The 21,513-nt window shown below is 56.4% G+C and overlaps 1 protein-coding gene across 5 annotated transcripts in view; it reads left to right on the top strand.

Annotated features, from left to right (window-relative positions):
- Positions 1-20,537, top strand: part of NECAB3 (N-terminal EF-hand calcium binding protein 3) — a 29,492-nt gene extending 8,955 nt beyond the window's left edge. The window contains exons 4-14 of one of the 5 annotated variants that reach the window (XM_053992692.1): positions 2,753-2,778; positions 3,787-3,884; positions 15,167-15,303; positions 15,467-15,588; positions 15,999-16,078; positions 16,489-16,542; positions 17,050-17,162; positions 18,695-18,772; positions 19,034-19,139; positions 19,292-19,456; positions 19,889-19,971. In XM_053992692.1, the coding sequence (XP_053848667.1) occupies positions 2,753-2,778; positions 3,787-3,884; positions 15,167-15,303; positions 15,467-15,588; positions 15,999-16,078; positions 16,489-16,542; positions 17,050-17,162; positions 18,695-18,772; positions 19,034-19,139; positions 19,292-19,426 (949 nt within the window). In that variant the 3' untranslated portion in view covers positions 19,427-19,456; positions 19,889-19,971. Of the gene's footprint in view, positions 1-2,752; positions 2,779-3,786; positions 3,885-12,673; positions 13,429-14,837; positions 15,042-15,166; positions 15,304-15,466; positions 15,589-15,998; positions 16,079-16,488; positions 16,543-17,049; positions 17,163-18,694; positions 18,773-19,033; positions 19,140-19,291; positions 19,457-19,888 lie in introns of those variants that run through there. The other 4 variants (XM_053992694.1, XM_053992693.1, XM_053992695.1 and 1 more) reach the window with 4 other exon arrangements.
- Positions 20,538-21,513: the final 976 nt, after the last annotated feature.

Here is a 21,513-nt window from a genome sequence, read left to right as displayed (position 1 = left end):
AATTATCAAAAAAAAAAAAAAAAAGTCTGCTTTTCTGCAGCTGATTGCTGTTTTCTTGCATAAATTCCAGGCACATTCTGACAAAATCCCAATAGCATAATGATGACAAGCTCCTCCATCATCAGTTCAGGCTTAATTACAGTTAATCAGTGGTTTGAGCACAGTCAAAATACAGCTATGGGAAATGTGGAGAGTCTCAGGATGAGTGCTTTGGAGGCAGAGGATGGCTCTTCTCTTGGAGTGGGAATGGCAGAGAGGAAAGCCTGCTGCCCCTGGCAGCCTTGCAAAATGGGTCAGGATTTGGTGTGCACGTTCTGTCCATGAGCTCCACTCGCTTTTTGGTGTGAATTTGTTCTGGCAGCATGAGAATGGCCCCGGCAGCTCTGGGGTTTGCCTGCTGTGCTCTGTCCTGCCCCTGTCTGTGCCCTGGGGCTGCTGCAGGCTGGGGGCCATGGGAGAGGTTCCCGTGCAGGGCTGCTGATGGAGCAGGCTGCAGCAGGGGGAAAAGGGAGCAGATCTCCTGGGCAGCTCCCAGAGGGATGGTTTCTGCCACGAGATGTTGTTGATTGGTTCAATGTTCAGTGGTTTAGTGATTGATTAGTTAACATTTCTTTTTAAGCAGCAAGCAGCCAAGATATAAAGAGTTATTAATAACCTTAGAAGCCACAGGGTGGGAGTTGATGGCAGCTCCTTGTCACACCTTGCTGGAGCTGGGAATGGCAGTGAGTTGAGCTGGTGGCTCCTTGTTGCTGCTGAAACCAGTCCCAGCCCCAGGTGCTCACTGGGAGCAGTGCAATTGCCTGGATAACGTGTGCACCAGGTGTCCACATCCCCTCTGTGGTGACTTTTACCCTTCTCTCAGGTGGGAGCCAGGCTTTCCCTGCACTGACAGCTCTGGGGCACAGCTCTGGCAGTGAGCTGTGGATGCTGCAGTGCCAGGGCTCTTGCAGCACTGCAGCAGCTCTGCAGGCTCCAGGCAGCTGCCAGAAATAAAAGGGGAAAACTTCAGAAGGAGCAAACCCTTTTTCCAATGTACACTGGTGCCCCAAACCCCAGTGTCTCTGTCAGGCAGAGCTGCCCAGAAATGGGATCAGCAAAGTTGGGCAGAGTGGAGCTGGCAGAGCGAGGGGCTGTGGCTTTGCAGGTTTTTCTGTATTGAGTCTCGAGGGAAACACGATTTTTTTATCCACTTTTAAAAGTGCCTGCAGTGCCAGGTCAGTGCGCAGAGCCCTGCCTAAATCAGCTGCTGTGTGTTTAAAATAGCTGAGCTGAATCCCAGCCTCACACTGCCCCTCTCTGCTGCCTCAGAGCTCCAGGTGCAGTCCCAGAGCAGAGCATCTGCAGTCCCCCTGCCCTGGCTCTGCCACCCCTCAGGTCAAAATATTCCCCTGCTTTGAACCACTGCCTGCTGTTAAAGTGCTCTCAGTGGAAGCCCAGAAGAAAGGGAGAGACAAAAACAACCTTTGATGGCTTGGGAACAGCTGTGGGAAGACTCTGTCATAATTATTTCACCTTAAATGGCATTTTGGACACTTCACACACTGTTCTCTTATTTTATATGGGGGTGTTTTTGTCCTTTTGCCCTGTGAGCAGTGTCAGAGGGGGGACAGGGTGATGTGGCCATGGTTTCCCACCCCCTGGGCAGCAGCACTGCAGCATTCCTCATGCTGAGAGCCTGACAAACTCCAGGTACCGCCACTTCCTCCATGTGTGACAGCACTTAAACACTTAAAAAACACTTGAAAAGCTCTCTTTGGGGCTCTCTTCCACTTTTCCAATCAGGATTAAAATTGGTTGTAATCATTTGGGGGATTTTGAGGCAGCAGAACGCCTTGAGCAGAGGCTGATTTGAATAAATGACATGCTGGGGTCTGTCCCTGCAGGCTCTGGGCATTGAGAGCAGCTCTGCCTCCGTGGCTTTGGCCACCTGAGCAGATCCTACAGCACCATGCAGACCCATCCCAAAACCTGGGGCTGTTTTTGAACATTCCCCCTTCCCTCTCCACCCCAGCAGCACCTTTAGCAGCCACAGGAGGGACCTGCCCAAGCCCTGCAGGGATGCCAGGGGGGATTGTGCAGCGCAGTGCTCTCTGTTAGTGACAAGGGTGGGGGTCTGGCCCCTGCCCCCAGGATTTTGGAGCCAGCTCCTTGCTTTCATGGCCTTCAGGGCAGGAACAACCGCTCTGGAGGGCTGTGAAGTCATCCAGCCCCTGGGAGCCTGCAGACAGCCCCACAGCACCTGGGCTCTGAGGGAGGGAAGAGGAGGAGGAGCAGCTGGAGGGGGTCTGGCCACGGGGAGGACCTGGGCTGAGCTCAGGGATGAACAAGGAAGGAGCCCTGGCTGGATGTCTCCCACCTTTGGGGAAGGAGCAGCTTCAGTTGAAGAAGCAGCTCCAGGGCTCAGAAATGGGGCTGCCAACCCAGCTGGTCAGCCAGGGGTGTGGGGCCTCTCCATCCCGACCCCACTCTGTTGTCACAGATGCTCTCCCTGCACACTCCAGCTCCAGGAGATGTTGGTGGAGCAGATTTTCCTGCTCCTTCAGCCCCTGGGTGCTGCAGGGGCTGGGAATGGCTCCTGAGCTGCTGGCTCTGAACCTGTGCAGCTCCTTATTTTTCTAATGCAGCCTATGAAAATCCACGAACATGAAAATCCACCAGGACTCAAGACAAGCCCCCAAACCCCCGCTCACCACCACTGTTTCCCCCACACCAGCCCCACTACCTAACGGGAGCTTTTTTGTGTTTCTTGCAGTAACGTGGACACGGAGAAGTTGTGTGGTAAGTCAGGGATATTCCTGCCCTGGAGAGCTTCTCCTCCCCTGGCTGTGGGTGGTGAGGCTTGTGTGTGTCTGAGCTGGGCAGGACTGGGTGGCATCGAAGGTTCCTGTGGCTGGATCCCAGCACAGAGGTGCTTTTCCCAAGGGGATGGATGTCTTGGTTTGAAAAGCCAGGTGTCTGCTGAGGAAGGCAGGAGCCTCCCCTGAAATGGAAAATGCAAACCCCCTCCCCCTGAATTATTGTAATTTTGAAATTAAGGGGCTCTCAGGCAAAGATATGGGGGTAGGAATAACAGTTCTTTACTAGGGAAGAAAATAAAAATAAAATAAACAATGCAGTAACACAAAACAATCCCCTGCCAGAGTGAGAGCAGGCCCTGGCAGGCTGTGGGTCAGGGTGGTGCCAGCAGTCCCATTCCATGGGGGCTCAGCCCTCCTGCAGTGCCAGCTGTGCTTCTGCTGGAGCAGGATCCTGGACAAGGCTGGAGTTTTCCTCTGGAGCTCCAGGGCTGCTGGAGATGGGCCTGGGCTCCCTCTGGGAATGCAGTGGGGAAGAAAGCTGCTCCTCTGGGAATGCAGTGGGCAAAGGCTGCTGTGGGGTTCCAAAGTCAGATTGGATCCAGGTAGGAATGCTTGGCTCCTCCCCTGGGCACAGCATCTCCCCATGGGATGATGGAATTTTCTCAGCCATGCAGGGACACTCAGTGGCCATGGACAGCAGAGATCTCCTGGAGGGAGGATTGGCTGTGGGAGAGATGAAGAAAAAAACTGCCCAGTGAACAGCAGAGAACTGCCCCAGCTCTGACAGATGGGGATAGAACACACAGCCCTGAACCATATCTTACAACCCAGGACAGTAGGGAAGAACTCTTCATTTCAGTCCAAGTGGGAGAATGATTCTGGAAAGGGAGGGGGATCCCCCCTCGCAGCTCTGGGCTGTGTGTGGGAGCAGGGGAGGCAGAGATGGAGGTGCTCAGGAAGCTGACCACGGTGTTCTGTCCTGCTGCAGATTATTTCTCGGCGTACCTCGGGGAATACAGGAATGTGCTCTCCGCCCTGGAAACCCTCAACGCTGCGGTGCTGGCAGCCATGGACAAAACCAAGCTGGTAAGGATGGCACCAGGGGAGGGCAGCTGGATGTGAAATTGGAGCTGTGGTGAGCTCAGCTGCTTCTTAATGTGGAATTTGGGGGTTGGAGGCAGCAAACCCCTCAAATGAAGGGGTGTCTGTGCGTGCTTGGGTTGCCTGCATGGGCAGGCACACAGCCTGGAGGAGGGGAAGGGCAGCAGCCTGGTACCAGTGGATGGTGTTTGCTGCTACCTTTCCCAAAAGCATCTTCTGGGAAAGCTGCTCGGGCAAGTACAGACAGTCACTCAATCCACACTCTCACCACAGCTACGTCAGCAAAAAGAGACAGAAAGGGTCTCTGTATAGACTTCCAGTGAGATTTATTGTAGAATCACACTGGAGGAATTCAGGGACAAAGACAGGGCAAACAGTGAGTGTCCTCAGTTAAGTCTGGGGTCAGGAACCATGATTTGGGGGCACAGGGACAGTACAAAGGGCAGTGACCTATGAGGAAAGGGCAGATTAACTTAGCTGCAGGACACCATGGGAGAAGCCCCTTTTGACTCACCCTAAGGTCAGAGGCATTCTCGAAGCCTGTGGTGAATTCTTCCAAGGCAATATCCTAGAAGTTTCCTTAATAAGCTCAAAGGTGTTCACAGGGAAGGGTAAACCCAAAGCCTTCATGCTGTGGAGACCTTATCTGTGCTCTGGGGATATCATCCCCCCCTTGCAGGGCTCTGGCAGTGCCTGTTCCAGCAGCTCCTTGCAGCGTCCTGCCCACGGACGCTTCCTGGGAGCATCACTGAGAGCCCGTGCCGAGTTCTGAGCCAGAACAAAGTGTTTCCCACCCAGCAGCGTGGCTCAGAACGTGCCCTGCAGGGCTGATGGTGCTCGGGACAGAGCCCAGCCCGGGCTGTGCTCGCAGCACCGAGTGCCGGCTGCAGAAGAGGGGCAGGGGCAGCGCTGCAATTCCTGCTCTCCCAGCCTGGTACAGGCTTCCTTCCTGAGCCAATGCTCGCCCTCTCCCCGCAGCCCGTGCTGATGGAAGCAGCTTGGAGGCTGCTAATTAGGGCAAGCTGCGAGCCCCGGCTGTGCTGGGCAGCGCCAGGATAAGGACAGTGGGGAAAGGCAGCGCTGGCAGGGCCCTGCCCAGGGACAGCAGCTCCTTCTGCATCTGAGATGTGGCAAAGGGTTCAGCTATGTGCTTGGGCTGCTGCTGAGCCAGGGGAACGCCCTTCCTTTGAAGCAGGTGAGGGGCATCGTCCGTGTGAATGCTCCTCTGACCTCTTGGTCAGACAAAGAAAAGGGGGACCAGCCCCACACTCACCCCCGTGGTGTTTGTGCCTCTCTAGTGTCAGTCCCTCTCTGCGTTTTCCTCTGGCCAGAGCCACACTCAGCAGTGTCTCCCTGTACGTGTGGAAATTTCATGCCAGGAGAGGGAATCTCCTGAAAATGCATTTTCTCATTGGTTCAGGTCCCTGGCCCCACTCACAGTTATTAAATACAAATCCAGAGGGAGAGGAGGAATCCTCTCCAGAGAGCTGTGCTTTATTTCAGTTCCTTTCTGTTCTGTTTTCTTTGGGTAATGAATGTGTACAGCCATGTATTTCTCCAAAGGGCAGAACAGTCACTCTCTGCTCCACAGCATTCACTCCCTCCAGACCTTCTGTGCCACTGGTGTTCCCTGGAAAAGAGAAGCAGGTTTTTCCTGTTGAAGCAAATTTGGATGGACTCATTTCTCCACCTGTTTGGATCTGCCTGTAGCCAGGGCAGTCCAGTGTTCCCAGCACTGCTCCCACCCAGGAGGGGCCTGTGCTGGTCAGGTGCCCTGATGTGCCCCAGTGCAGCTATTGATCCTGATCAGGTGCTCTGATCCCAGCCCTGATGTGCCCCAGTGCAGCTATTGATCCTGATCAGGTGCTCTGATCCCAGCCCTGATGTGCCCCAGTGCAGATATTGATCCTGATCAGGTGCTCTGATCCCACCCTGATGTGCCCCAGTGCAGATATTGATCCTGATCAGGTGCTCTGATCCCAGCCCTGATGTGCCCCAGTGCAGCTATTGATCCTGATCAGGTGCTCTGATCCCACCCTGATGTGCCCCAGTGCAGATATTGATCCTGATCAGGTGCTCTGATCCCACCCTGATGTGCCCCAGTGCAGCTATTGATCCTGATCAGGTGCTCTGATCCCAGCCCTGATGTGCCCCAGTGCAGCTATTGATCCTGATCAGGTGCTCTGATCCCAGCCCTGATGTGCCCCAGTGCAGATATTGATCCTCCTGGGACCCTTCCCCTGCACTCCCCTGCTCTGATCTGGGGAGGAGGCAGGAGTGGGCCGGGCTCCTGCAGAGCTGTGGGATACCTGCCACTGCTGGAGGCTCCAGAGATGATAAATGCTGCATTCCTACCTGCTGGGACCTGAATGGATTCCCACATTTGTATTTCCAGAGTTGGACTGGAGCTTGAGTTGTGATGGGATTAGTGGGCTGGATTTTAGCCAAAGCTCACACCTCTGTGAGCCAGGCAGAGAGCAGATGTCCCACATTACACCTGCCCCTCAATTCTTCGGGTTCAAACACCTCTCTGAGGCCTGGGAGCCCCACTTTGGCAGAGGGAGCACCCTCGGGGAAGAACCAGATGAACTTTCATCCCAGGGAGCTGCCTGTGCACTGAGAAAACTGGAATGTTGCAGCCCTAGATACTGAGAATTTCAGACTTTCTGTGCTGACAGGCACTGACCCCCAGGAGAACACTGCATTGACCCGAGGCTGTGGAGAAGGCTTCCAAAATGGTATAATAGAACTAGGATTATGAAGTGTGAAATATCATGTAGTAGAAAACTTATAGTTTAAGGATTTAGCATAATATATATAAAGAATAATAGAATAATATTATATATTATTATAATATAATAAAATAATTGATAGTATAAAATATAATATATAATCATATATTATATGAAATTTATAATAATATATGTGATATAATATAATATAATATAATATAATATAATATAATATAATATAATATAATATAATATAAATTTAGAATAATATATATAAAACAAGTTAGAAGTTTTAGGGCGGAAGCTACTCCTTCTTCTTCATCTTCTTCTTCATGAGTTTGAGTAGTATTGTGTAATTGGATAAAAAAACCTGCATTACAAGCCACAAGTAGTTAGTTAAAAGTAAAAATAATTTAAGTGTCATTTCTTAATTAAACAGTTTATCCTTAAAAACCTTGGAGAGAGAGAGAGATACAGCTCTATTTTTGGTTAATTAAAATAAAGTCCTATAGAACTCACAAATTGTGAAACTCTAATATAGCTATGAAGTAATAAACATCTAAGCCCAAACAAGAAATCCCATGTCAAGCATTTCATCCCAACCTTAACAGAAAAAGGAGCAACGACTCCTCACTGCTGAAGGATCTGCAGGCCCTGCCTGTTCCTGTCAGGCTGTGCTTAGGAGGACTTGGCCCGACTCTGGAGCAGGCAGCGAGGTCCAGGCTGGCAGGACGAAGGAGGAGGAGGAGGAGATCTCTGCCTCGAGCTGTCCCAGCACAGCATCCCTTGGTTAGGGCATGATCCAGCTCCAGCAGCTCCTCCCTGCTGCAGCCACAGGGCTGCTCAGCCCTGCAGCCTCCAGGGACACAGCTGGAAATGTGAAAAGGAGCAGGAAAACACACAGAGAGCCCGGGCAGCTCCGTGGGGGCTGCTCACACCGTGCCAGTGAGCTACCCAGGAGGGGAATAAGGAAAGGAAGGCTCAGAGGGAATGTGCCATGGGGGTATTTGGGAGCTGTGGTTTGAGGCAGTGCTGCCAAAAGCCTTCTTGGGATTGAATATTCCCAGCTCTGTGCGTGTCCCTGCAGGCCAGGATACCTGGCATGGGTCACTGGGCTGTGTCCCAGCTGTCTCCTGGCTGGCAGGCTCCTCGATCTCCTTGTCAGGAGAAGCCCTGGGATAAAGCGTGGGCAGTGCAGGCTGGCTTTGTCCTGGGTGCCTGCAGTTGCTGCAGTGTCGGATTGGGCCCTTTCCTGACCCAGAGCTGGGGCGACTGAGAGGGGTTTTAAAAACTTTTATTCCATTTTCAGTCTCATGTGAAGGGTGAGACTATACAGATGTTATAATTCACACCATCACAATCAGAAGCCAACTATTTCCTAATTACAAAACACTATAAGCATTTCTTGGCCTATCAGCTTTAGCTACACTTTTTAAAAACTTATTTTATACTTATACTATACTTTATACTTATATATATATACACTTTATACTGCACTTACACTTTTTAGAACTTATTTTTAGTTTAATTTCTCTCTCAACAATATCTATCTTATTCTATAATGTTTCTGAGTTAACATTTCTTATCTCAACGTTTTCGTGCAAATATGTACTATGTGAACCTTCTGTCAGATTTTAAGAATTTTCTATAAATCCCTTTCCCACACTGCAGGAAGCTCTGTGTGTGTGTGTGTGAGCAGCAAACCTGCTCCTGTTTTTTTTAATGGATCTGCAGGTCAGCAGGGCTTCCCATGCCTCCATCCTTCCTCACTGGGCTGCTAGGAACATGCTGAAGAAAATATGCCTTGTCAAGAAGAGAGGGTTTTCCCTCCACATTCTGTCATTCCCACTTATTTGTAAAATATAACTTGATAGCTGTGCTGTAGAGGGCTAATTACACCTTGTTTTGTGGCTGAACTTCATGTTTTCAATATAATTGTGTAAGGGTAGGAGGTGAACAGTGGAAATAGGTCAGAAAACAGCCTGATGTTTCTCACAGGGGGTCTGCATGCTAAAATCTTTCCATTCTCCAGTGTGCAAACACTGCAAACCCTCACATAAATACCTCTCCAAGCCAGGCAGCCTTATTGATCCTTTGACAGGAATGATGTGGCCACCCATTCCATTCTGTCCTGAGCTTAACTATCATCATAAGAAATCAATAAAACCCCTGAAAAGCAGAATTACAGCAGCTCTTGGCAACTTGGTGATTTTCAACCGGGTAAACAGAGCTGAAACACCAGTGCACGACCAAAATTCTTTGTCTTGAGCTTGCTGAGTTATTTCCTTTGCCATGAGCAGAAAATGCTGTGCTTGGTGAGTTTATTGAACCTCTGGTCACAGAGGGTTTGACCTCTGTGCAGCATCTGATGAGAGGATTTTGGGTTTTTTGCCCCAAAATGAGGAGTGCGATGGGGGCCAGATTTTAGGTTCTTTCTCTGCCCTGGCATGAAATTTTCCAAAGTGCTGCTGAAAGGTGAAGCAGCATTTGGAGCTCTCCTGGGGGATGGTTATTTCCATCCTGTCCCCAGCACGTTCCCCTGGGTGTGCTGTGTTTGACGGGGCAGGAGGCAGCTGGCACTGCTGCCGTGTCCCCATGGGACCCTCTGCAGCTGAGTCCCCTCCTGGCACAGCGTGCCCTGGGCTGGCACTGGGGTTCTGGGGGCTCTCACCCCACACTGGTGCCTGTGCCTGTGTGTTTGGGGTGTAGGGGCTGCCCTGGGCGAGCTGTGGGGCTCAGGGCAGGCTGAAGGTGGTGTTGGTGAGAGCAGCTCTGCTCCTGCCATAAAACTCCGTCCATGGGGGGCGTGAGGCTTTGGGGGTTCAGGGTGGAAGCTGAGAGGATGGGGAGAGCTGGGAGGCAGGGTTGCTGCTTTTCCTAGAACCTGGCCCTGGGGAGGTGCCAGATTATTCTCTTTTCTGACCCAGAGATGGGGCAAACTGAGATGTGCTTTAAAAACTTCTATTCTATTTTTAACAATACTAACAACACAATAACAATATTCTACTTTAACAATAGAATTTTGTACTGAGTTTCAGTACCAAAAAAAAATCCATAATTAAATGTTACTCCCCATCATCCTATATACAGAAACTCAAGTTTGTAGTACAATTGTACTACCCCAGTACCCCCTAAAAATAAAATTACTAACTTAAGTAAGTTCCCACAGGAAGGGGAGTGATGTGCTTGGGGAGAAGCCTCCAAGCCCCAGGCCAAGGGAAGTGTTTGTTTGCCCAGGCTGTGGCAGGGCTGGAAGGACACCTCAGAGCTGGGAGCACACCTCATTTGGCTGCTGCCTGGGGGAAGGGCCCTCGGTGGTGCCAGAGGCATGACAAGGCTTGGATTTGGATTTGGGGCAGTGAAACTGATGCCTTGTGCAGGCTGCCCTAGAACAGAGACTGGGCAGAGCTAGAGAATAAAGCAGGGATTTATTAAAAGGCCTCCATGGATCCACCTTGGGCAGCACCAGAGCCCAGCCAGGGCTGCACCCAAGAGGAACCAAAATGGTCCCAAAATGCACGAGCGCTCCCGGGGGCTCTCACTGGGATCAGCTCTGCTCCATTTGCACCTTGCAGTTCATTGTCCCATTCCAGCTTTAGCCCAGGCACTCCCATCCTGCTTGTTTTTCTCTCTCCAGCCCACGCTGTTTGTGCTCTTGGGCCTGAGATTTGGATCATTTGTCCTTGGTCCCCAGCTGGAGAAGGAATTGTTTTGTCTCTCTGCTCTGTGCAGAGAGCTCACCATCCCATAATATGAAGCTCAGAAGTGCACACTGAAGCAGCAGAGAATCTGAAAAATATAAAAGCTAAAACCTGAGGCATCAAAACAGACTGTGCAGGGCTATGTGGTGGGAGAACAATGTTCCTGCTGTGCCCCCCTGGGGACTCACTCACTCCAGGTGTCTCCTGGGGAGGTTGGAGTGTCTCTTGTTCCCCTTCAAGCAGGGAATGAGTCCAGGCTGGCAGGAGCTGGGCAGGCATTGCTGGCAGGGATTTCAGTGCCTGCACAGCCTGGGATGAGGAGGGGAAGGGTGGGCAGGGATTCCCAGCCCTGAGCTCTCCCTTTCTGGGGCTGAGGGCAAGGAAGGCTTTGTGGGAACATGTGGGATGCTTGGCTGGGAGAGGCTGGAGATGCAGAGCTGGAACTCAGTTTGCTGTGGCTGCATCTTGTCAGTGTTGCTGCCATCCTCTTCCTGAGGCAGGACAATGAGATTCATTTTCCAGCAGGGATAAAACCCCCATGCCTCTGGCCCCTGGTACTGTGGGGAGGCTGTGACTGTCCTTTGCTGACTCCAGCATGAGCCCAGAGCTTTGGGGATGAGCATCCATCCTCTCCACTCTCTCCACTTCCCTTCCCTTCCCATCCAGCCACAGCTGTGCCCAGTCAGACACAGCTCCTGGACTGGCACAGAGCAACCAGAACACCATGAGGGGCTCAGGACCCTCCCCACTGCTCCCTTTCTTTGACACCAGCAGTAGAAAGGTTACAACGAAATCCTTCTGTGCAGAGCTTCTGAAATTCCAGCTCCTCAGTGTGCTGGAGAGAAACACAGCAGGAATTGGAAATATTTGACCCCAGTAATGGGGTGGCATTGCTGGACATTATTTTGGACATGGTTCATGAAGCCTGGGGGGGGAGAGGGCAGCTCTGGGTGCTGCAGCCTTGGGGTCACACGAGGACACCACGGGGAAGGCAGGGATGCTGCTCCAGCCTTGTCTTGTTGAGGAAAGGGGTGGACCTCTCCTGGTGGATGCTCCTGGGGAGCAACCAGCCCTCCTGCATCATGTGGTGGCTCCTTCCTCGCCCTCCCACTGCTGCTCCTGTCTCTCAGAGCTCACGGTGACATCCTGTGGTTTCTGTGTCCCTTGAGGAGCTGGCACGGGGCTGGCCATGGGGACAGGAGTCTGCTGTGACAGCTGGGCTGTGCTCCCCAGCTGCTTCCTTCACAACCTCTGATCCCTTTCTAATCATCTGCCGAGCTGAGTCAGCTCAGCCAGGCAGCAGCAAGGCCAGGTGAGGAAATGCCTCTCAGGGAGCTGAATCGGCTCCCTGAAGCACCAAATGACCTTTAGATCTAAATTAAAGGAGTGAAAGCAGTTCCCTGGTTTTCAGCTCATCTTCTTCACCAGTGCTGATCTGTTCAGTGCCAGGATGAGGAATCACCTCCTGCAGTAAGTGGCTGCAGTGCAGGTGCTGTGTGGACCTTCCCCTGCTCAGCTCCTTCCTCCTGCACTTGTGGCTCCCCTTGGGGGTCCTGCACTGCTGACAGCTGGAGCAGGTCCCTTCCTCGTCCTGGCAGCTGCATTTCCAGTTGGGGAAGGCAGCCTGGAGCATTAGGATTGCCTGAATGTACCCAGACCAGGCAGTCAGCATGGCCTGGATCCCCAGCATGAGCCCCAGTTGTTTTCCAGCCCGATGGGACACAGCCTTGTTAGATAGCAAATAACCTGGAGTGTCAGTGAAAAGCACTTTGGTTCTTTTGGGGCACTTTAATTGACTTTGCACCCCTGCAGCAGCGCAGGAGCCACTCGGGCAGCGCTGCTGCGGCTGCCCCCGGCGCAGGGCAGTGTTTCAGTCACTCCTGCAGTGACACAGTGGCACGGCTGCCACCCCTCTACTGGAATTTCACGTGCACGTACTCGGCCCCGTGCTCCTGGTACTCGCCCTTCGTCATCCACGTGTGCTGGAAGGACGTGAGCGAGGCTGCCATGGAGCCCCCGGCCCAGGCTGCCGTGCCCCTCCTGGGGTTCGCCAGGACCTCGATGTGGACACCCGCTCCTCGGAAAAGGAAGTTCAGCTCCAAGCACATCCTCTCGGGAAAGCCAGGGAACATGGAGGAGCCGCCTGAGAGCACGATGTTGCCCAGCACGTGCCTCCTGGCGTGCTCGGGCACCGTCTGGAGGCTCTGGCCGGCCAGCTGGGCCAGCCCGGGGCAGCTGTGCTGCAGCAGCTCCGGCCGGAACAGCGGCTCCGGGCAGCAGAAGCGCTCCTTGCCCAGGGTGATCCAGCGCCCGTCGGGGGTCTGGAATCTGGCTGGGTGATGGGACCCCTTCTCCCGGAGGTCTCCCTCGTAGTCCAAGGACACGTAGCAGCATTGCTCCTTCAGCTGCGTCAGCACCTTCTTGGTCAGGGCCTGCAGCGCCGCGGGCTCCGTGGGGCTCTGCAGCAGCAGCTGGTGCAGGTGCCCCGACAGGTGGTCCCCGGCCACCCCCAGGCAGCGGGTGCCCTTCCTCAGGGTCTGGCCCCCACACACGGAGGTGACGTGGGACACCGCGGCCCCGGCCTCCACGGCCAGCCCGGTGACTCTGCCGTGGGCGCAGAGCGACAGGAAGCCGGTGTTGGCCACGTGCAGGGCGGGCACCCCGAGGCTCTCGAACAGCACCTCGGCCGCCTTCGCCCTGTCGGAGGCGGGGCAGGACGGGGACTCAGCCAGGAGCACCGGGTGCTCCTCTGGGGACACTCTGAGGCAGCAGCACAAGAGGTGGCTCCACAGGGTTTTCATGCCGTCCCAGTCCTCCACAAGGCCGTACTTGAGCGGGCAGCGCCAGGGGGCTGCGGCCCAGCACGGCGGGCTCTCCGTGGCAGGGCAGTGCTGCCGGGCGTCCCACGGGGTGTCTGTGCTGCAGGGCTGCCCCAGCGCCGTCCTCAGCACGCACTGGGGCTGCTCCTGGCCCGCAAAGCCCCCCCGCGTGAAGCGGCTGCCGCTGTCTATGACCACCGCGGCCTTCAGCATGGCTGGCGCTCCTCAGGGATGCCGGGCACGGAGGAAGAGCCTGCGCTGGGACAAGAGGGGTCTGGTGAGGGCAAACCAGGCCCAGGTGCCTGCTCTGCAAGGGGGGCTGGCTCAGCCCCACTGCAGGACAGCGGTGTCTGCTCTAGAAGCGTCTGGGTGTGTCCCTCCTGTCTCCTCACTCCCCGTCTCACTGAGTGTCCCTGCGTGGGTACCTTGTCTCCATCCCCAGAGGTTTTCTAACAGTGCAAGGACAGAACTTGAGGTGGTTTTAAGGAAGCAAGTGATCACTGGACCAGAAAGTTGAGTAGTTGGACCAAATCCTGGGCTGTACCAGAAGGAGAGGGGCCAGAAGGTCAAAGGAGGTGACTCTTCTCATCTACTCTGCTCTTGTGAGACCCCATTTGGAATATTGTGCACAGTTCTGGTGTCTCCAGCATAAGAAGGACACAGAACTGTTGGAGCAATTCCAGAGGAGGCCACAGAGTTGCTGAGGGCACTGGAGCACCTCCCTTCTGGAGACAGGCTGAGAAAGTTGGGGCTCTTGAGGCTGGAGAAGAGAAGGTTGTGTGGAGACCTCCCAGCACCTTCCCAGAGTGTGAAGAGGCTGCAGGGAGGCGGGAGAGGATTCTTTGTCAGGAACTGTGGTGACAGGACAAGGGGAATGGGATCAAACTGCAAGAGGGGAAATTTATGCTGGATATTAAATGCAAGAAGTTCTTTACTGTGAGGGTGGGGAGGCCCTGGCACAGGGTGCCCAGAGCAGCTGTGGCTGCCCCTGGATCCCTGGAAGTGTCCAAGGCCAGGCTGGACAGGGCTTGGAGCAACCTGGGACAGTGGAAGGTGTCCCTGCCCATGGCAGCAGGGCATTGGAACTGGATGATCTCTGAGGTCCGTTCCAATCCCTTAGCATCCTATGATTCTGTAAATGCTGCTGCCAGCAGAGCCCATAGCACAACAGAGAGGAGCTGAGAGGATCTGTGATCCCAGCTGGCAGAGAAAGGCAGGAGTTTGGGGTGCCTCTGTGTGTCCAGGCTCCTTCCTGGCTCTCTGTGCCTCCCAGACCTGCTCCTGTGGCATGGTGTGCCTCTTGACGTGTTCTTTGGGCACTCTCCAGGCCAGGTGACCCCTTTGTTCTCCCCAGAGCTTCTCACATGCCCCTCTGGATGCACTTTTACATGCCCAGTGTAAGCACACGTCAGAAATCCATCAGGGAATCTCGCATGGAAGCAGACAGGCTTGGCACTGTTCCCTGGGCAGAGAGGGCACAGAGCCAGCCTCTGCCTGGGCCTGCCAGTGGTGGGGGGGTCCCTGGAGGAGCTGCCAGCATCAGGGTGCCACCACAGGCTGTCAGCCTTGTCCCCAAGCCCTGCAGTGAGCAGAGCAGGGTGTGAGCGGGTGGCACAGGGGTGCTGTGCCAGCCCTGGGGGCCTCCCTGGGGCTGGGGGCTGTCCCTGAGAGTGACCTTCACCTGGTGGCTTGTGTCCATCTGCCCTCCCCCACGGCTCCTGGAGCTGGCAGTGCTGGGCCAGGGCTGGCAGTGCCAGGGCCGGGCTGTGGGTGCTGGGGCAGGGCTGCCCATGGAACCGTGGCTGCATTCCCTGTTGTGACCTCACAGCAATGCACCCCGAGGCTTCTTCTGCCCCACAGCCTCACTTCTGCCCTCAAATGCCGCTTTTGGTGATGATTAAAATTTGACTGAACCCCACCGCGTTTGGTTTATTGAAGGGACAGCCCTTTCCAGGTGTGGCTCTGCTGTCCCTGCACAGAGGCAGGTCTGACAGATCCTTTCCCCTCTCCCCCAGAGGTACGAGACAGCCTCGAAGATGGAGCAGTTCCTGACGCGGTTCCTGCTGCGGGAAACCATGCACCAGCTGCAGTCCCTGCAGGCGTCCCTCGAGTGCGCCGTGGACACGGTGGAGGAGCAGGCGGGACGGGAGAGGTACCGGGCTGGGACGTGCTGCTCCCCCTGTCCCCAGCCCCCTCCTCACTGGGAGGGACAGCCAGGAGCCCTCTCCCAGCCCAGTGCGGAGCTGACACCTCTAGGAATGACTTCAAGCCCTCCTTTTGCTTTTTTTTTTTTTTTTTTTTTGTTTTAATTCCAGAAAGGAGATCAAGAAATCGGAGACTTCTGTTGGCCTGAGGTCAGGGAGGCGGTGTGGGCGCAGGGGACAGAAGAACGTCTGCCTGTCCCCAACAGACCCCTACTCTGGGATGCTGACAACAGGTGCCTGCTGTTCCTCAGGTTCTTTGTGTGCTGCTGGAGCCCGGAGGGGGTGTGGGACCAGCACAGAATCACAGAATCAGTGAGGTGGGAAAAAAATCCCCAAGATCGAGTCCAAACGTCCTCCCAGCACTGCCATGGCCACCACTGACCCGTGTCCCCAAGTGCCACATCTCCAGCAGCACTGGGCAGTGAGGGCTCCTCCAGGATGGAGCCCGGAGCATCTTGTCCAGATGCCAGCTGGAGCTTCTGGGGGATGTTGTATCTTTTGGGCAGTAGGAAAAAAAAAATCTAGTTTTTTGGATTAAATCAGAGGTCTAGAAGATTTTGTGGGTTTTAGGTCCTGAGCAAGCTTTGGCCGTGACAAAGCTGAGCTTATTTTGGGTGACACCTCTGTGCTCTTTGCCCTGCAGGTGTTTGTGTGGAGGACAGCAGCCAGTGGATGGCTCAGATCAACAGGCTCCAGCAGCTCATCGAGAAGCTGGAGTGCAAGGTGTGTGCCCAGGGGGGTGCTGGGCTTGCCCCACACCTGGGCACGGCCACATCAGTGCTGGGACCCCCTCCTGTGCCAGCAGCCCTGGCATTGTCACAGAGCTGCACCCACGCACCGGCCCCAGCCTTGCATCCCCTTCCCCCGCAGCTCTGCTGAGCTCTGCTGGCTTCCCCGGGGTGCTGAGGAGTCCCTCAGGCCCCAGTGACCCCACAGGTGCGCAGGACACAGCCCTGCCCTCCCCCAGGTAGCACAGGGGGTGTCCCTGGGGCGGTACCCAGCTGTCCCCGGGGTCGGTGCCTGTCCTGCTGCAGAGCTCTCCCGGTACCTCTGCTTTTACCCAGTACCTCTGGTTTTTCCTGGTACCTCCGGTTTTTCCCAGTAACTCTGGTTTTCCCCTGGTGCTAACGCAGAGCCCGCGCCTGGAGCCGCTGAAGGAAGAAGCCATGTGCAAAGGACAGGATGCAGTAAGTCCCTGTCCCTGTCCCTGTCCCTGTCCCTGTCCCCGTGGTTTGCAGGGACGCTGCCCCTGTGCCCAGCCTGGCAGCTCTGCTGTGACCCGCTGATGCAGCAGGCTGGATTCAGGGCTGGGACCATCCAGGGGACAAATGCAGCTCCCTCGTGTCCCTGCCAGCCCCGGGCAGTGCCCGCTGCCAGCCCAGAGGAATGCAGCCCTCTGCTCGTGAGAGCCCAGATCCCCCAGGAGCGCTGAGGGTGCCCACAGACCCAGGTGGGGGGTCCCCAAGCCCCTTTCTGTGGGGGATCTGCAGCAGGACCCCCACGGGGGATGGAGCATCTCCCGCTGGTGGGGTCCCCGTAAGGACAGCCTGTCCAGCTGGGGAGAGGCCGCTTTGTGTCCCCGTTGTCCCCAGCACGGTGGTGCCAGACCCACTGCGGTGGCACAGGATCGCACACAGGGGGGAGCAGGGAGGGCAGGAGGGGACAGCCCCTGACGCCGTGCTGTCCCTCGGCAGCACATCCTGGTGGCCAAGAGGCAGATCTCGGTGGCCACGAGCAGCGTCGAGGAGTTCCGGCAGGCGTTCCGCTCCTACACCGAGGGCACGGCCGGGCACAGCAGCTGCCTGCAGTAAGTGGGGTGTTTTGGGGGTGCTCTGGGGGGTGCCCCCCCCCCGGAAATGGGGGTTTTAACACCCTCGGGGGACACAAGGGTTTGTGTGGAGTGTTTTGTGTGCTGGGCTCGGACCTGGCAGGCAGGATGGTGTCACGGCTGCAGCAGTAGCATCCCATCTGCCGCAGGTATTCCCAGTGAGAACCAGTGCCTGGCCAGGAGTGGGGGGTTTGTGCCTGCACGAGTGGCTGTGGCGTGTTCCTGTAAGCGAATGCACGAGCTCCTCCAGCACTGAAGCACTCAGAAGCAATGGGAAGGGCAAGGGCAGGGCTCCTGCAGAGCTCTGACTGATGGAGAGCCTGTGGGAAGCTGCCACGAGCACCTGAAGCTGCCCCTGGGTGAGGCCAAGGCTGCCCCAGAGCCCTGCTGTGCCTGCAGGGACATGGCAGTGCCAGCCTGGCCCTGATGGCACAGCTGCTCCCTTCCCTGTCCCACGGGACACTCCAGGCCGCCTCCTGCAGGGAATGTTCCTGCTGTTCCCGTTTCAAGTGTCCTTTCTCAGCTCTTCACGTTCAACAGCACAAATTCACATTTTCAGTCCAAACAAAAGGAAGATGCTCGCTGTGACACGTGTGGTGGAGAGAATGGGAGGCTTTTTCTTTGGAATTGATGGGCTTTTTTGTCATCAGGGCTATTTGTGGAGACAGCGGGGTGGCGTGGCGTGGGCTGGCTCTCCACGTGAGCCCAAAGCTGGAGCCGAGCCCAGGGATCCTCCGTGGGGCTGGGTCCCTCCAGGGAATGGCAGAGCCCCGTGTGGGAGCAGGGGACAGCCTCAGAGCTGCTGGGTGACACGCTGTGCTGTCCCCCCAGGGCTTGGCCCCCTCCAGCAGCTGCAGGAATCGCTGGTCCTCAGCTGGAACTGCTGCTGCTGCAGCCCAGCACAGCTGCTTCCCCTGGCCCTGCACCCCCAGCACTGCAGTTACCCCTGGCTGCCTCCCCAACACCAGCCCCAGCCTCTCCTGGGCACGAAGGAATGTGGGAAGCAGCCCTCTGGGGACAGAGAGCTGTGGGTTTGTGCTGTGAGCTCAGCTTCTGCCCCCGTGCCTCAGTTTCCCCCCGTGTGAAGGGTGACATACACCTACTCCAAGGGGCCGGCAGGATGAGCTGTGTCAGTGCTGGGGAGTAGTAAAACAATAAAACACAGAACGTGCTGGCTCCTGGGCAGCAGCAAAGACCAGTGTAAGAGCTGCAAAGCTCCTCTGGCACCTGGACACAGGAGCCGTGGAGCAGGATTTGGGTTCGGGATCCTCTGGAGCTGTTCACAAAGTGTGGATGCACCCAAACTGTGCTTTGGGAGCCTCGTGGGGAGGCTGATGGGCACAGCAGTGCCCTGCTGCCCCAGGCTGCGGGGGCACACGTGGCCATGCTGTGCCAGGGCCATGCCAGGGCTGTGCCAGGGCCGTGCCAGGGCTGTGCCAGGGCCATGCCAGGGCCATGCCAGGGCTGTGCCAGCCTGCCCAGCCCAGCTCAGGGTGGCTCTGTCCCCGCAGTGTCTCTGCCTGCAAGCTGACGGACGAGGCCTGCTTCATCCTGTACGAGTTCTGGCGGGACGTGACCTCCTGGAGAAGGTGGGGCCGTGCCCATGGGTGGGGCTGGGGGGGCTCAAAGGGGTGCCCACTGCTCCCTTCCCTTGCCCAGCCTGTGCCACTGCTCTGCCCCGTGTGCCCTGGGGCCATCTGCAGCTCACAGGGGTGAACGCCCCGATAAAGGACTTGGGGAGCAGGGCAGGAGCAGGGGCTGGTGCTGGGGGTGCAGAAGCTGCCCTGTCCCTGTGTGTGGGCACAGGGCCCTGGCACCACATCCCCCTGACCCTACACCTTGTTTTACAGCCACTTGCAGTCCAGCTGCAGCAAGACTTTCCAGCAGTCCATCCTCAGCTTGCTGGAGTCCCCGGAGCTGCTGACCACCATGCTCTTCCCAGGTGAGGGTGCCTCAGTGCTGCTCTGGGTGTGCTGCACAGGGCAGGAACAGGCCAGGAGCAGGCACTGTGGCTCCCTGCAGAGCAGAAAATTGGTTTGGGGTGACCTAAATGAAGTTTTTCAAGCCTCAGGGTGAGACCCGTTGTCCCCAGCAGGTTTGGGTGTAAGCTGGGTCTGTCCCCTGCCCAAGGGTGCTCTCCAGTGGGGACAGCCAGGAGCAGGGACACTGCCCGGGTAGCAGATGAGCTGAGTCCTGTCCCACATACACCTGGTGCCTCGTTTTGTGTTTCCCCTGAGCCCTGAACGTGCTCTGCAGAGCGCTGCTGCTGCCAGGTCAGTGCCAGGGGCTGCGTGCAGGGTTACAGCCCAGCGCTGGGGCAGGGCAGGCCAGCACAGGGGATGTGCACATTCCCAGGGTACCAATGCAAATGGGACCAGCTGTGGGAACTGGGAACCAAAGTCAGCCCTGGTTTGCTTTCAGGGATCTTGTAAATATTGTAAAATATTAGTCCATAAAACATGGATTAATTTGGACTGAAGCCTGCTGCTCCCGACTTGCCAGTGCCACTGACCACATTCCCAGTGCTCTCCTGCACAAGTTGCCACATTTCCAGGGGATCTCCCCTCTCCAGGCTCCCTGCCCGGGGTGGGGTGGGTGCTTTAGAGCCAGGGACCTGCAGGGTCAGGTCCCCCATCTCTGCCACCCCAAATCCCCATTCCCAGTTTCACACCGCGCTCACCTCCCTGCTTTCCCTCTCTTCCCAGCTTCCTGGTGGATCATGAACAACAACTGACCCGGGGCAGCGTCTCCAGGACACCATCAGCATGCGGGAGGACGTGGAGCCCTGGGCACAGCCTCTTGTCACCTTTGTCACCTCCCTGTCCCTCCATTCCCTCCTGTGGCCAGCGGGGGCTGCCTGCCCTCGGCCCTGCCAGTGTTCTGCTCCTTTGCTCTTGTCATGTTAATTTATTTCTTTATCCTGCTCCTAAGCCAGTGTCCGAGCCGCCTGGGGGAGCCGTGGGTGGGGTGGCAGCCTGGCCCTTGGGGGAGCACTGCGCTGGTGCTGCAGCCCAGGAGCCCTCAGTCCCTCTTGCACTCAGCTCCTCCTCCTGGCTCTGAGGCTGCCCGGGGATGGGCAGGGGGACATGGCACTGGCCAGCTGTGACATCCTGCCCAGGGAGCCAGGTGGCCTGGTATGGATTGTGAAGAGTGTTTTATAGGGAAAAAATATTTCATGAAGTGCTTCTGGCAGGGAGTACCCGATCATGCCCTGCCACGCTGGCAGCACGCGCTGTGGCTTTGAGGTTGGCTTTGTGCCCCACCAGCTGTGCCCACGGCTGAACCTGTCCCCAGCACATCCCACTCCCAGGGAAGGCCAGAGTGGCTCCAGGCTGCTGCTTCCTCAGTTCCCATAAACCAGCCTTGGCACTGGGCAGTGGTGCCAGAAGCTGGAGCTGAGTTAATGGGGAGGGGTCTGGGGTGGGGGGCACTAAGTGAGGGGGGAAGGCTGGAGCAGATCCCACCTGCTCCAGGGTGGCACTGGGGGTTTCCTTGGTGGTGCTGCAGCAGCAGAGCCTCTGCTGAGCTGGGAAAAAATGCATTGTCACAGCCAGTGTGGAGGGAGTGGGAGGGCACAGGGGGCAGGAGGGACAGCAGCCACCCTCCTGGCCTGGAGAACATCATCCTTGTGCCTGTCCTCAGTGCCTATCCTCAGTGCCTGTCCTCAGTGCCAGCGTGGCACCCCCAATCCTCACTCACCCGGGACCTGCTACCACCCCCAACCTCTTCTCCCACTCCCTGTGGGTGCTGCTCCACCAGAAACATTAATTTGAGTGCCTCTGCCCCAGTCCCTGGCTGCAGGCAGGAAAACCTGTGCCTGAAGGGGCAGTGGGTGCAGCTGCTGCCTGGGGACCCCTCATACACACTGTGCTGGGTGGCTCTGACACGGTGGCACCGCTGGCCCCAGGGGGTGACAGCACAGGAGGGGTCACTGGCTTTTAGGGAGCTTGTTTTGCTCCAGCAGAAGCTGCCTGGTTTGGGGTGCCAGGGGCTGACCTGGCTGATGCCAGGAGCAAGCTGCAGAGATGGGATCAGGGAAGCTCCTGCTTGGAGGGACAGCAGCTGCTGCTGCCAGCCCAGCTGGGCACTGCCAGACCCCGGCCCAGGGCAGGCTCAGCACCCAAACCACAAATGGCCCTCCCAGGGATGGGGTGGCAGAGCCTGTCCCCGTTCCCATGGGGACCCATCCCCCAAGCACCACGTTGTTTGCCTGATTATCAATCCCTGCTGCTTTCCCTGGCCAAAGCCAGGATTTGCTGTGCCCGTGGGGCAGCTGCTGGGCCCAGGGCCACATTCCTGCCCCTGGGAGTGGCAAACAAGGGATGCAGGG

The sequence above is a fragment of the Vidua macroura genome, chromosome 17, assembly GCF_024509145.1.
Source record: "Vidua macroura isolate BioBank_ID:100142 chromosome 17, ASM2450914v1, whole genome shotgun sequence".
Classification (NCBI taxonomy): Eukaryota; Metazoa; Chordata; class Aves; order Passeriformes; family Viduidae; genus Vidua; species Vidua macroura.
Note: the sequence above shows the minus strand (reverse complement) of the source record. Positions and strands in the feature narration are given on the sequence as shown.